Below are 13,768 nucleotides of genomic sequence, written 5' to 3' on the forward strand. Positions count from 1 at the left end.
CTCTTGCCCCATGTGCAAGCTCCTTGAACTTCTGTGTGTAGTTGTTGCTCTGGATCACCAGCATATGTGACTCTGACCTTTAATTTCCTCTGTTGTCCTGTTTCCACAGAGGCTCTTCTGTAAGAAACTCCTCCTCTCTCATTTTCTAGCAGTGACTGAGGAGAGAGGTCACCAAACAAGATTCTAGGAACCAAAAGGTGTTGGTTTCTTTTTTTTTCCGTGTCCCAGCTTCTTTTTCCAAAAGATCTTCAGCTGGCATCTCTGCTCTTTTAATTTCTGTTTCTGGCATGACTCATCCGAGTGAAAATATGGTCAAAACAATGAGTGTGGATGTGGATGTGCACGTTTTTTTGTTTCTTTCCAACCACAGTTAAATTTTTCAAAAGGGTAGTCTTTTGAACTGAGTGGAGCACACTCCTCCCAGAGGACAGTAGTGATGGAAGATGGCTGGGAGATCATTCCTGGCTTTTTTTTTCAGGAAGTACTTAGCTTCACTTGCCTGCCTTCTTGAGAGCTGAATAAGTATAATATGCAGAGGCTGAAATCATTAAGGTAATTTTATTTAGCCAATAAACACCACCCTGTGCTCCAGAGAGCTTGCTGGTACTTCCCCGTGCTTCTCTGCAGCAACGCCGGTGCTTGCTCCCTTCTATTCCCACCAGTTCATGTCCACTCTGTCCCTGGCATCTTGCTTTTCTGTTCTGCCCCTCCCTCCCTCCCTCTGCTTGCTGCTGTTCCTCCCTGCTGTGACAGCCCAGTGTGACAAGTCCCTGTGTTCATTCACAGCCTCCTCGGTGGCAGGGACGGTGGCACCTCGTGAATCCGTCCAGACGAAGGCGTCGCCGCAGCTCAGCTTCAACCCCGGCAGGGTGGAATGCTTCCCCAGCCTTCCCAGCCCTCCTCCCATCCGCAGGGCCACCAACCTGCCCTTCAGCCCCCACAGCCCTGCTGTCCCCTCGGTGCTGGGCGCTGCCAGCAGCGAGTGCTGCCTGTCCGGTCAGGAAAGTGGCTCCAGGGAAACCTTCACCTACAGCATCCAGAGCCAAGGGTAGGGGACAGATGGGAAGGGAAATGGAAGAAGGCAAAGCCTGAGGGAGGAGGAATGGGGGACATGGGACAAGGAATTAGGTGGGAGCATAAGTGAAAAGTGAGGTGCAGGAGTGAGAGTGTCTGTCAAGTGAAAGAGAGGATGTTTCCAGCTTTGGGGTGTGCTTTGGAGAGTGGGAAGATAATCCCTGCTAAATCCCATTGGTCAAGAATCCTGCTGTGAAACCACTTGGCTCAAGTGGTTTCTGTTGCCCTTGTCCTGGCATCTGGGAGGAGGGGTTGGGGTCAGATCAGGGTTGGCAGTAACACAGTTGTTCACTGTATGGGTTGCTGTAGCTGTTGTGACTCTGCTTTAATCTCTGGATTGCCTCTCCTTGCTCTCTGCAGCTGGAGTCCACCACCTTCCTGCCATTACCCTGAGCAGCTGGAGACCACAGGGAACCTGGAGAGCATGTACTGTCAGTACAGCAGCCAGGGGGGCATTTACCCTCTGTCCCAGTATTCCCAGCAGCACCAGTTCTCCCACTTCTGCCAGCTGCCTGATCACCTGGCCACCAACGTGCTCTCCAGTGACCACCTCCCTCCTCCAACGCCCCTAGAGTCCCACCCAGCTTTCCTGGCCTTGCCTGGTAACACTGGAGCAGCAACCCACGGAACCACACAAGCCACCTACGGACAAAACCACATGGGGGGACAGCTCGTGCCACAGCAGCCAAGTGGGCACTCAGGTAAATCTCTGAAATATTTTGTCATCCTGCACCTCTGGAGTAACTGAACCAAACCTTGACATCAGTGTTTTTACTGGTGGCTGGGACAGAAAGTAGAAACATTCATATGCATGCACAAAGATATATACATATAATGTGCCCATCTTATTTTTTTTATTTTCTTTGTGTGCTTGGGGTTTTTTTTTTTTAAGTGCTGGCTTCTCACTCTGTTGGGCTTCTGCAGAAACCAGACTGAAGTTTCCTATCTTGGGGTAGTGCAAAAGGAGAGACAGAAGCCAGCAGAGTATGCATATATAGAATCTTTCTTTTTCTTCCTCTGGTTTTAATTTGCAACAGATTAAGGCCTTTCTGCATAATTTCCCAAAAAGTGACGAGGTGAAACTGGCACTGTTGGTCTCCTTGTTTTGTGTCCGGGCTTTGTGTTCTGAAGTTCCTCAAGCCCAAGTATAATCAAATGATAAACCACTGCAGTTTAATTTATTTGGGCTGTCAGGTTTGTTGAATTAAGCTCACAGTCCAAAAACGACATCTCTTGTCTTATCACATAAAGAGAATAGTTTCAGACCGCAGATGCTGCCACTGTTTCTGTACCAGTCTTGTGGACCTTGTCAGGGAGGGAAGTGTGACTCACAGAGTCTGACTCACAGCAGGCTGGCTCGTGGTCCCATTATTGCTCCTGACAATTTCCAGGCCAGGTTTGCAGCACCCCTGCTATCTACCACCCTTGGCCTGTCTCCCCTCTCTGGTTTCGAGGCATAATTATTCTTTTTTAGTGGTTTTTCAGCCTGAAGTGCCAGAAGTAATGAGAGGGCTGTGCACTAAATTAGCATTTTTATAGCGTGATGCCAAAGTGTGGGTTCAGTTCTTTGGGGCATGTTGTGTGAGCATAAAGGGGTGTGTAAAGGTGCAAGCTGATAAAGTTGAAAGATTGTTGAAGGAACAGAGGCAGAGCTGATATTCTCTCACTCTGTCCAGAGCACAGTCAGCATTGCACAGCAGTTCTGTTCAAGGAAGGGATCCTGCAACTGGTATGACCAAGTTCACAGAATCATGGAATGGTTTGGGTTGGAAAGGACCCTAAAGATCATCCAGTTCCAACCTCCCTGCCATGGGCAGGGACACTTTCTACTGTCCCAGGTTGCTCAGAGCCCCATCCAACCTGGCCTGGGACACTGCCAGGGATGGGGCAGCCACAGCTTCTCTGGGCAACCTGTGCCAGGGCCTCCCCACCCTCACAGGGAAGGATTTCTTCCTAAAAAGGTTCCAGGTTCCCAAAGTGCAGTGGGCAGGGAACCAATCTGTCAGTGCAGACACACCTGTGAGTCTTACCTTCAGATACTGTAAGCAGGTGAGCAGCTTAGTTGGATTATAGATATTACCTAACAAAACTTTCCTGCTTCCAGCTTCTGTAAATGAAAGTGAAGATTAAACATTCAGGGTATGCTTGGCAGAGCTTGAACCTCTTGGAAAATAGGAGTGGAGAAAAAAAACAACTGGGGAATGGGTGTCTCTGATGTCATTACATACTCTCGGGATCAGTGCTGAGTGGCATCATGATTTCTTTTTACGTTGTAACAATGCCATGGGCTTCCTAAGTTTTCCCTCCTAAGAACTACCTTTTGGATAAAAACTTTTGGATAAAAACTGTCTTTCCTTTGTTGCTTTTCCCCCAGCAGACATCACTGCCTATCAGGCTGTCCCCTGGAGTGATTTCTACGTGCAGGGAGCTCAGCTCTCAAACCAGCTGCACTCCCAAATGACATTTTCCAGCATGGCAGGAGGACAGAGCTTCACAGAGCCCTGTCTGCTTCAAGTGCCCAATGGAACGGCGCTGGGATCCGTGTCACAGGCTGGAAAGCAGAAGGGAATGGCTCCAGAGCAGAGTTCAAACCAGAGCCGCCAAACAGAGCCGGAGTTGGCATCGCTGGCTGAAAGAGAGAGGGTGTAGAGTGGTGGAGCAAGAAGGGAGACACCACTGCTGGCAACTGGAAGGCCAGCTGAGTTTCTTTTTGAGGGGAACAGGAAAGAGTTCCAAGGCAGCAGTAGCTCCTCTGAATGCAGGGATCAGAACTGTGGCATGAATGGGAATGGAACTTTCTTCTTTCTTTCTTCTGGGCTGCCATCCGAGGCTGGTCCCGTTATCCTGTACCTGGTTCTTGGGTCCATCTGTTTGTAGAAGTCAGTAAAATAGATGCCAGAGTTCTCTCAGGCAACACCTGCTGTGAGCTGAATGGCTGCACAGGACTGACAGTTTCTAAGATTTCCAGAGATACAAACACCTCTCTTCAAGGCAAAACTTCTTCAGCATGAGATGGGGAAAAGGGAAGAGAACAGAGAGCTTTCTGTCTGGATTTCCATTTTCAGCCTTTTGTTTTGGAAACAAAATTGCCCTACTTTTGAGTTGCTGAAAGGTGCCATATGCCTTAAATGCTCTTTGGAGGTGTATGGGGCTGTATGTGTGTCTAATTTTGAAATGTGAGACATTTGAAAAATCCAGGGTATTTTGTGTCATGTGAAATGACATTTTGTTATGAATCTGTTTGGGTTTTTTTTTCAGAAATCAAAGAAGAAACTAATGACTGATGCTGCTCTCTGAGGGGAAAAAAAAAAAACAAAGGAAAAGGAAACATTGCCATTTTAAACTCTGCAAAATAAGAAGAGTCAAAAAGAGAGTAATAACAATATTTGCAACAGAAGCACCTTATTTTTTTTTCTTTTTGGTGTTCTTTTTTCTTGTGGCCATGATTATTTTCCTGCTGAGGAAAGAAGTGGGGAAATTTCAATCAGTAAAAGCTTCTGGTCTGTGGTGGCTTTTTTTTTGTTTGTTTGTGGGGTTTTTTCCTGTTTTGTTTTGTTTCTTTTTTTGTGTGTGTTTTTTGCAAGTCTCCTGAGTTTAATCTGAATTCTTTAATCCTGAATTCTAATCTTAAGGAACCCACAGACAGAAAAGGGCTGATACAGGCACCAGAATCCCATGGGTGGAAATTCCAGATCATGCAAGAGTCAGAAGATATGGCTGCTGTCCTGGAATTCCTGGGAAGAGAGCACAGGAAGAATAAGATGTATGCAAAAGATGGGGAGGAACTCCACCTCATTTTAGGGACTCCAGACGGAGGAAGATGTGTTTTTGCAAGTCCACCATTAGTTTGGTGTTTTGTAGCCTTGAATTACTTTAAAAAAATGTATTTTCACTGTAAAACTGTAACAATAAACAGGTGCAAAACTGTGACTATAAATGCTGGCAGTGTAACTGGATCCCTCTCAGTTATTAATTGGTTTAGCATCCCATTTGAACTGATCCATTGGATCTTGGCTTGATCATCTTGGCTCCTGCTTTACCAGGGACAGCCTGGGAAACAAAATGTGTCTCTGAATTCAGCTGTCAGGGGCAAGAGCAGAGGATTCCAGGGGTGAGATGGTTTACTCTGGTACACAAACGGAGCTGCAGTCCCCAGGAACCTGTTTGGAACAGCCTGGATCTGTGGGATGGATGAGTGGCTAAAAACGTGGCTCTCCCCCTGTCCTTGTGAGGAAACAGCATCGTGCAGCAGGAAGATGCACATGCATTTCCTTCCCTATTTCTGTGTTAAACCCTGAGTCTCTCCACTGTCTTTTAGACACTGGCAAAGGCCTGAATAATTTTTTATATTTACCAGGATCTGGGGGCCCCTCCTGTACCTTGTAATTAAGCATTACCAGGTCTTTTGTTGCAGTTTCTCTGTAGTCTGTCCATAAAAAGAGTCTGGCAGGAGCTGAATGCTGCAGGTCCTCTCCTTTTTCTTTCTCCTGTGTCCTGTAAAACACTTTTATGTCTGGCAGTGGCTGAATGCTGCTGGAAAGACAAAGCAGTGTAGACAGGAATAGGTTTATGTCTTAAACCTACAGATTGGTGTGGATATTCTGGAATTGGCATTTCCTAGAGCAAAAGTTAATTCTCATCTGTAATGAGCTGAGATTTGTTGAGCTGAACAGCCTAAAACAATATTTCCAAGAGGTGTGAATAGGAGTTTTCATTGGGATTACCTGAGAGTAGTGCAATTTACTGGCAGTGGATTTAGTGTTGCACGGGTGGGTTCGGGCCCCTTGTGTCGTTCTGTTATTCCCTTTTCATGTTAAACCTCAAGAAGGCTCACTTTGTTAGGGTGGGCACAACAAAAATTCCAAATGCTGGGGCTTCCTGACTGTGGCACCCCCTCTTTTGAAGGAGACAATTGTTTTGCCTCTGTATCATCATTTGATGATGGAAGTGCCAAGCCAAGTAGTCAGAAATTTGAAGCAGGACGTGGTGCAAACAGATAAAGCTGTGTGTGTTATCAGGTGTTACTGGGGGTTTTTTTCAAGTTGTTTTTCGAGGTGGAAAGCCAAATTGTGGATGTATTTGTATTGGACTTGTGCAGTACCATGGCTGTGAGACTGGAAATGGGAGTGAGGTTATTGTCCCAAACTTGTTTCCACAGAAGGAATGAGACTGTAAGGTTTTGTCCAGCTCCCCAAAGTGTGGCTGTTCAGCTGAAAAGCACACACATCTGCATGTTTGTCCTCTATGCTGCATATTTTAGCATAATTAAATTTTTAACTTTGCTACTTCTAAACAGGTAAATCTGGCACATTGGCCATTTCCTATGTGCCTTGGCCACCAAGCAGACATTATTTTCTATGAGCAAGTCCTGTTTTATGTGGTGAGAGCCCATAAACTGTCATCAACTAACTTTTTGATTTTAGTCAGTGAGAGAAATCTTTTCTTACAGGCTTTTTAGTTTCTGTAAAGTGGGATACATTAGGCAGTATCAATTCAGTTTAACAGCAGGAATTCCCAAGGTATTTTTTTTTTTTTGCATTTATTATAAAGGTTGCTGCAAATCACATGAGACAATAATCTATTGCTGAATGGTAAATGCTGATTTTTCTTCACACAGCTGTGCTAAGCACAACACATTAAAAAAAAACCACAAACCCAAAACAAAACCAAATCAGTCACCTGTCAGTGCCATCCACCTTCACAGCTGAATGCTGATGAGCATGAAAACACCTGTGAGTCCTCATTTACCTTAACGATGATCATATTTAGCATAATGATGATAACACCTGTGCCAGGTGAGCCTGCATAGCGTCAGTCATCAAAACCAACACAGAGGGACTCCAGGACAACGAGAGAGCTGCCCTCAACCTCGTGTGGTGAGTTATATCAATCTCTACTTAATGATAGTTCCATTGCTAGCTTCAATACAATTGCTTTAATAGAATTGCTTTGTTGCAGTGCACTGTATTATTTTGTTATACTATACTAGTAGATTTTTTTAAGCTTTTACACTGTGTAGTAAGTAATTCTGGTTAGGATCTTTCATCTGTTCACCTGCTCGTTAATTTGTCATAATCACACACGGCTCCAGAAGGTGCTTTCATTCCCTGAGTGACCTGTGGGCTTCAGGGTACTTGGTGGTGCCAGAAGGGCAAGTGGGGGCCAGAAAGCCATCAGCCACCTTTTTCAGTGTCCCCTTTGGATTTTCACACGGGGATCAGAATGCTGGGCTGTCACACCCCACCCTCTTGAGGTCATCTTTGCGTTTTGCTCGAGGAGCACTTCAGTCTGCCTGAAACCTTGCTGATGTCTCAGGAGTCCTTAGAGTCATAACAAGGGGTTTGTGTTGGAAGGGACCCTAAAGATCATCTCATTCCAAACACCCTGCCATAGGCAGGGACACCTTCCACCAGCCCAGGTTGCTCAGAGCCCCATCCAGCCTGGCCTGGGACACTGCCAGGGATGGGGCAGCCACAGCTTCTCTGGGCAACCTGTGCCAGGGCCTCCCCACCCTCACAGGGAAGAATTTCTCCCTGATATCCAATCTAAACCTGCTCTCTGTCAGTTTGAAGCCATTCCCCCTTGTCCTGTCACTCCAGTTCCTGATGACGAGTCCCTCTCCAGCTTTCTCTGTAGGCACTTTCAGATCCTGGAAGATCCTGTGAGGTCTCCACGCCACCTCCTCTTCTCCAGGCTGATCAATCCCAACTCTCTCAGCCTGTCTCCATTAGGGGAGGTGCTCCAGCAGCTTCTGGGCACTTTGCCCTCTCCTCAGCACAGCACAGACACTGGGAAGGCAGTGTCAGCTTTGGGGCTGCAGGGCTGAGAGCCACCCCACACCCAGCCCCAGCCTGCTCTGCCAGCTGGGCTGTTCACAACAAACCCTCCGTTCGCAACAACAAAGGCTGCAAATGTTTCCCGTAATTTCTGCTCGCTGTTCTCAGCAGAGGGAGTCACGGTTTATTTTTTTACAGCGAACCTCCCGTTCCGAAAAAGCATCTTCCTGTTTGTGCCGTGTCCTCGCAGTGGCAGGGGGATGTGTGCCAGCCCAGCCCGGGAAGAACAGGGAGATGGGGCTCCGGAGAAACACTCCTGGTGATTCATTGAGCTAATGGCTCAGGAAGAAAAGCCCTTTGTGTACTGATGACTGAGTAGCAGCCAGTGCATCATAATGCAAAAGTCATTGCCTTTTTTTTTTTTTTTTTTTTTTTTCCAAATTAGGCTCCCCACTCTGCCAGAGCTGCTGTACTGAGTCATCCCACTGATTCTAAACACTGTTTTAAACCCTGCCTTGCACAAAGGGAGGAAATGGAAAGGGAATCCCCATCTCCCTGTCCTCCCTATAGGCGAGGCTTGCCCTGTGGTGCTGGGCTGCTCCCACGGGAGAGCCTCTGCGTGGGGGGAGAAGTGAGTAATACTTGCAGGAATATGCATCGGTCTCTCCATCCTGGCCAAGAAGCAGCTGAATAAAGGTGGAAGAGTAAGCCTGAGGTGTGAAAAGACACGGAGGAACGGGGCAGCAGGAGGGGAGCCAGCACTGCCTGGTCCAACACAAACGAGGGTGCAGCGTGGGCAGGGGGCTGACCTGCAGCTCAGCTGCATCCCTGGCTGCTCAGAGTGGGTACAAATCAGGAGTGCAGTGAGAAATGGGCTTGATTCCTCTCTGACTTAATTCCTTGTGAAATGGTTTCTGTCCCAAGGCTGAGGGAGGTCACCGAGTCCTCCAGGGATTTAAAGAATCCTGTTGCTGATGTAGGTGATGGTGCCTCCAGCAGGCCGTGCTTTAGTGAAAGCTGGTTTTTTAGCAGAGTTTGCTCTGGAGCCTGAGCAGGTTCCAGTCTGGTGGGCAGGACTCCTCCCACAGGCAAAGCTCTGGGTGAATAATATACTGGGCACCCAACACCCTCCCTTCATCCTGCCCTGGCTCAGAGTCTGGGAGCACAGAAAAAAATAATGAAGAGGAGGAGGAGGAGGAGGAGAGGGAATTCCCTGTTGTGCTCTGAAAAGTGACTGTATAAGTGTGATGCTGCTGAATAACATCCTAGAACAAGAATTGTTTCTGTTTAACTTACTGGGTCAGCAAAACCCGACCCAGACAGGGGAAAATGGGTGAGGAACCCCTAAGCCCACACAGCACAGACTAAATTAAGCTCCTGCTTCAGGAGCACCTTTGGCCCTCAAAGGTACTTGCACAAAATTAGCCACACCGTAGTTTCACTGACATAAAAAGGAGCTGTTATCTGGAGAGGTGCAGAGGCACGCCTGGAATTCTCTAGGACTCTTTTTTTTTTTACTGGCAATTGCCTGCAAAATGGAAAATATCCTGCTTGGAACAGAGCGGGCAGGCGGCAAACAAAATCCTTCTGAGAGGCTTTCCACGGGCCATAGCTGATGTGCAGGCAGTGACAGTCACTTTTTAGAGGGTAGAATAGCACTTGAAAGAGTGTAAATGTTTCACCTCAAAAAAAGGCAAGAAATTATTTCAGTTAATAATTCAAAAATTAGGAAGTGCTGCTATGAAGGTACAACTTCTATTCAGCTCTTCTGAGCCTGTGCATATGTGAAGTGGTATGTAAAGACTATTTTTAGCTCAGAACCCCTGGTCTCAGACAGTGAGTAGGTACCAACTGGGACTTAGTCTTTTCAGCCAGTGTGTGTGGCTGAGACCATATTTACTTCATGCAGTCTTAATTCCTCACTGAGTAGTTAATAATTTCCATGTGGCATTTTGATGATGCTCCTCATGATTGTTTGTCAACAAACATGAAAGTATTCACACTGCACCCTGCAGGAGTAGGAGGCAGCATCACAGTTGTCTTCTCCATCCTCACTTCACAGCTTGGGAGCTCAGGCACACAAACTTTCAAGTTCAGAAACAGCTGCTGGCAACGGGCTGAGCTAACAGCAGCATCTTTCTTCAGCAGGTGAAGGCTTTTGTAGTGCAAGGCTCTCACACACTTCAGCTGTTCCCATTTGTGCCCAGTACTTTGCCAAGTAAACTCCGAAAATGAGGGATATGGAAAGACCCCATGACTTGCCTCACATCACTTTGGGCCTGAAGCAGGACAAAAATCAATGTGTCTTCATCACAAGGCTGTTCTATCTAGGCCCTTCCTCCTGCCTTGACCTTGAGAAAATTTGCCTCTGGACTATTTACACCACATCCCATCCTCCGGGCACATCCATATCGATGTCCATCAGCACCTGGGAAAGAGCTTCCCACGCAGGGAGACCTTCCCAGGGGGCCAGGTGAGGTCATCTCCTCCTGGGGGCGAGCCAAAGGCAACAGCCACCCACCTCAGCTCTGGCCAGGCTGAGAAAATTTGGTTGTGCATGTGGGGCTGAGCGTAGGCGAGGCTCTTGAGCTTTGCTTTGTTATGCTGGAACACCCAGGCATTCTGGTGGCTTCCCCAGCTGGTCTATCAGAACTGTACACATTCAGGTGTCTCCCAGAATCTCTCACTTCTGTGGCTTTTCCCTTCTGAAAAGCTACGGGTACCTTGCTAATAAATGACAGAAACCATCCACAACTGTCAGGCACTGCCTCCAAAACAGAGACTGCTTCAGTTAAATGGCTGATTTTTTAATTTTTTTTTAAACCCAGGCAAGCCAACATTTTTTTCCACTAGAATCATTGTTGGCCACGACCAAAGATACTTCAGCATGTAAAAAAAAACCTATTCGACTCGAGGCAGAAAGTTTTAGCCCAGACACTCGAACTCTGGCAACAACAAGGTGCTGATAAACAGCAATCACAAAAGGCACGGAGGAACTGCTGGGACCAGCTGCAGGACTAATTTTACAGATAACTGTGACATACGTTGCAAAACAAAACACTCACAGAAGGAAAGCCTGAGCTTTTTAATAGACATCTCCCCCAAGGAGTGAGATGGGAGCTCTGCCAGCCCCAGGGAGGAGGGGTCCTCTCATGGTGTGACAAGATGCCATCACAACACCGGAAAGGGATGTGGTCGCTTGTGTCCCCCACTGCTGGGAAAAACAAGAGGAGGCAGCTCATGAGATACACTGACAGGCTCAGGAAGGGGAACTTATGGCAGCAAAAATCAGCTTTTCCTAATTGCAAGTGCCAAGGCAAGGGTGGAGCCAAGCTGGCACTCACAAGGAGGAGAAACTTAACCCTGACTGCTGGACCTTGGCACGTGGGATGAGAAGTCCTGGATAGGAATGACCTGCTGAGGGGTGTCTGATGGTTGCTCATCTTTCTGCCCCGTTTCCACCTTCAGTTTTGTTTCTTTCTCCACTCCAAAGTCCTTGGGCATGGACATACTAACCATCACCAACCCATAAAGTTCCAAAGGAACTGTTTTTCGCCCATATAGTTGTTCTGACCCTGGCCATTAATGGCCCACCGTGCAGCAATGAAGGCCAACAGCACCCTGGGCTGCATCAGCAGGAGCATAATCAGAGGGCTGATTATGTAGGGCTACACGGCTTGTCCAAGCTGGAGAAGACTTTGCTGGGAGGGGGTTAATGGCAACCTTCCAGTATCTGTGAGGAGATGGCCAAAAAGGCTCCTTGCCACGGCAAGACAACAGGCAGAGGTTCAAACAAGAGAAGTTCAAACTTGCAAGGGAAAACTTTCTCATCAGGACACCAGCCCAGCAGGGGATCAGGAGATTGTCAAATTTCCATCCTTGGAGGTTTTCAGGATCAGCTTAGGTGAGGGCCTGAGCAATTTTGTCTGACCTCATGGCTGACCCTGCTTTGAACAGGAGGTTGGACCCCCTGAGGTCCCTCCAAAATTGAACTATTCTGTGATCTCATGATTCTAATTATCCTTAAACTTTACTGTCCACATACCCTGGGGGATTTTTACAGGAAAAATTAACACATGCAGTGTGATATTCTTTCTGTCTCTACAGAGAAAGGCCTCCCTCGTTCACCTCACACACAGGTCTTCCAGGAAAATCTTAAATAGAAGGAAAATAGAAGTAAAACCACGGTGCAAATCATTTTCTTTACACTCGGTGGCCCGGTGATATTAATGGTTGAGGGCCTACAAATCAGTGTTCCCATACTACAAAAGGGGGGCAGTCTCTGGGTACTAAAAATCAGGAGAAGCATCTGCCCCTAGAACTCACACTGTGAATAAAGCCATTTCTCACCTGTGGAGCAGCCAACCTGCCCCAAGGCACAGCACAGCTGTGTGGATTCTATCTGAAAACAGGGACAGACTCTACTGGCACCCCCTGAACAACAGAGATTTTTCTGTTTCCACACCCATAAAGCCACAGGGAGCTAAAAAGGAGTGGCTGGTCCCACACACAGGGAGAGGCAAAACAGTAACTTCACTGAACATCCATCCCCTGCCACGCTTCACATCTCTTTGCATCTGTTTGAATCCTGCAAATGGATCCAAGCCGTGAATCACGAGCTTCCTGACCCACCTCTCCTCTGCCTCTGTCGTGCTGCTGATGGTGGGGACATCACCTGAGCTGTGGAGATGTCCCAACTCCCTGCTGGGAATATCCCCGCCAGGATAAGCAGGCACGGGGAAACCCCGGCAGCAGAGCAGCCCCCAAGGATGTTTAAACCTGTTCCTTTTAATTACAAACCTCCAGCTGAGGCGAGACTGCGGGTCTGGAAAGGGCTGAATAACCTGTCCTGTGGTGCAGCTCCCCCACCCTGCTCTGTCCTCACACACTGCCAAGGAGCAGCAGCTGGAGATGCCAGCTCCTTCCATCCAGCAGGACCTGCCCTGGTCACGCTGCAAAGGGAGCAGTGATGCTGGGGGGACACAGCACAAGGGAGTGGCCACTCGAGGACTAAAGGCCAGCGTTGGAAGGCGGCATAAAAGGTCATTTCTCAGCCCCTGCCTGAATATCTGTTGATCCTGAAATGGGGCAGTGAGAGGAGCATTCAACGTGCCATGAATGGCTTGCCTTGTGGATTCATTTTCGTGGGAGCCACGCATGTGGAAGCCTGTGTCCAGCAGTGGAAAAAAAAAAAAAATCTCACTAACCTATTTTTATCGCTGCCAGCGGAGTCTGGCAAATGTCTGCACGTTCTGGGCTCGTTCAGAAGTGACTTTTGATGGGGTTCAAGGTCCCCACTGCTCCCAGTTCAAGTTAGGTCATCTCCCGAGAGCTGCCAAGAGGCAGAAACTGCAGGGGTGGCTATTTTATAATCATAATTACACAGTGGCCACAGGCATAAACCACCCCCTAAATTTAGAAACCCCACAAAACCCAGTTTGGGCTCTGCAGTTGGAGCAGCAACTCTCACCCAGGGACACCAGTCCCTGGTCCCCCTGGGAAGTCTCTCATGGGTGGCAGCTGCAGACAGACTCTCACCTGCCCCCACCTTATCAGCCTGCTGCCAGCGCTGAAAAATAAAGAAAACAGGACGAAAAAAAGATGCTGGAGTAGTTGTAGGCAGCCTTGGCACTGTTTGTATCATCGCCTGCAGCTGGAGCCTGGCTGGGCAGCTCTGCCAAGGCTTGTAAAAGCCTGCAAGGAAACAGGGCAGGGCTGAGCCTGAACTTCTCAGCACATCCCCCAATGGAAACAGCATCTGACTCACGATTATCATAGGGATTTGAGGCCCCACCACCTTCTATCCCCCCTTCTCCTTCAGGACAACTGCTCTGAGCCCACCTCTCCAGCAAGGCTTGCTTGGAGATTCACCCAGAAAGCAAAAATAGTGGAGATGTACAAGCAGTTCCTAAAAACTG

The 13,768-nt window shown here is 47.9% G+C and overlaps 1 protein-coding gene across 1 annotated transcript in view; it reads left to right on the top strand.

Annotated features, from left to right (window-relative positions):
• The window catches only part of NOBOX (NOBOX oogenesis homeobox), a 15,007-nt gene extending 11,284 nt beyond the window's left edge, over positions 1-3,723 (top strand). The window contains exons 6-8 of the mRNA XM_027906768.1: positions 787-1,048; positions 1,435-1,775; positions 3,452-3,723. Coding sequence (XP_027762569.1) covers positions 787-1,048; positions 1,435-1,775; positions 3,452-3,723 — 875 coding nt within the window. The remainder of the gene's footprint in view (positions 1-786; positions 1,049-1,434; positions 1,776-3,451) is intronic.
• Positions 3,724-13,768: the final 10,045 nt, after the last annotated feature.

This window comes from Empidonax traillii, unplaced genomic scaffold (assembly GCF_003031625.1).
Source record: "Empidonax traillii isolate 1590-97213 ecotype Southwest subspecies unplaced genomic scaffold, ASM303162v1 scaffold1355:size217225, whole genome shotgun sequence".
In the NCBI taxonomy this organism is placed as follows: Eukaryota; Metazoa; Chordata; class Aves; order Passeriformes; family Tyrannidae; genus Empidonax; species Empidonax traillii.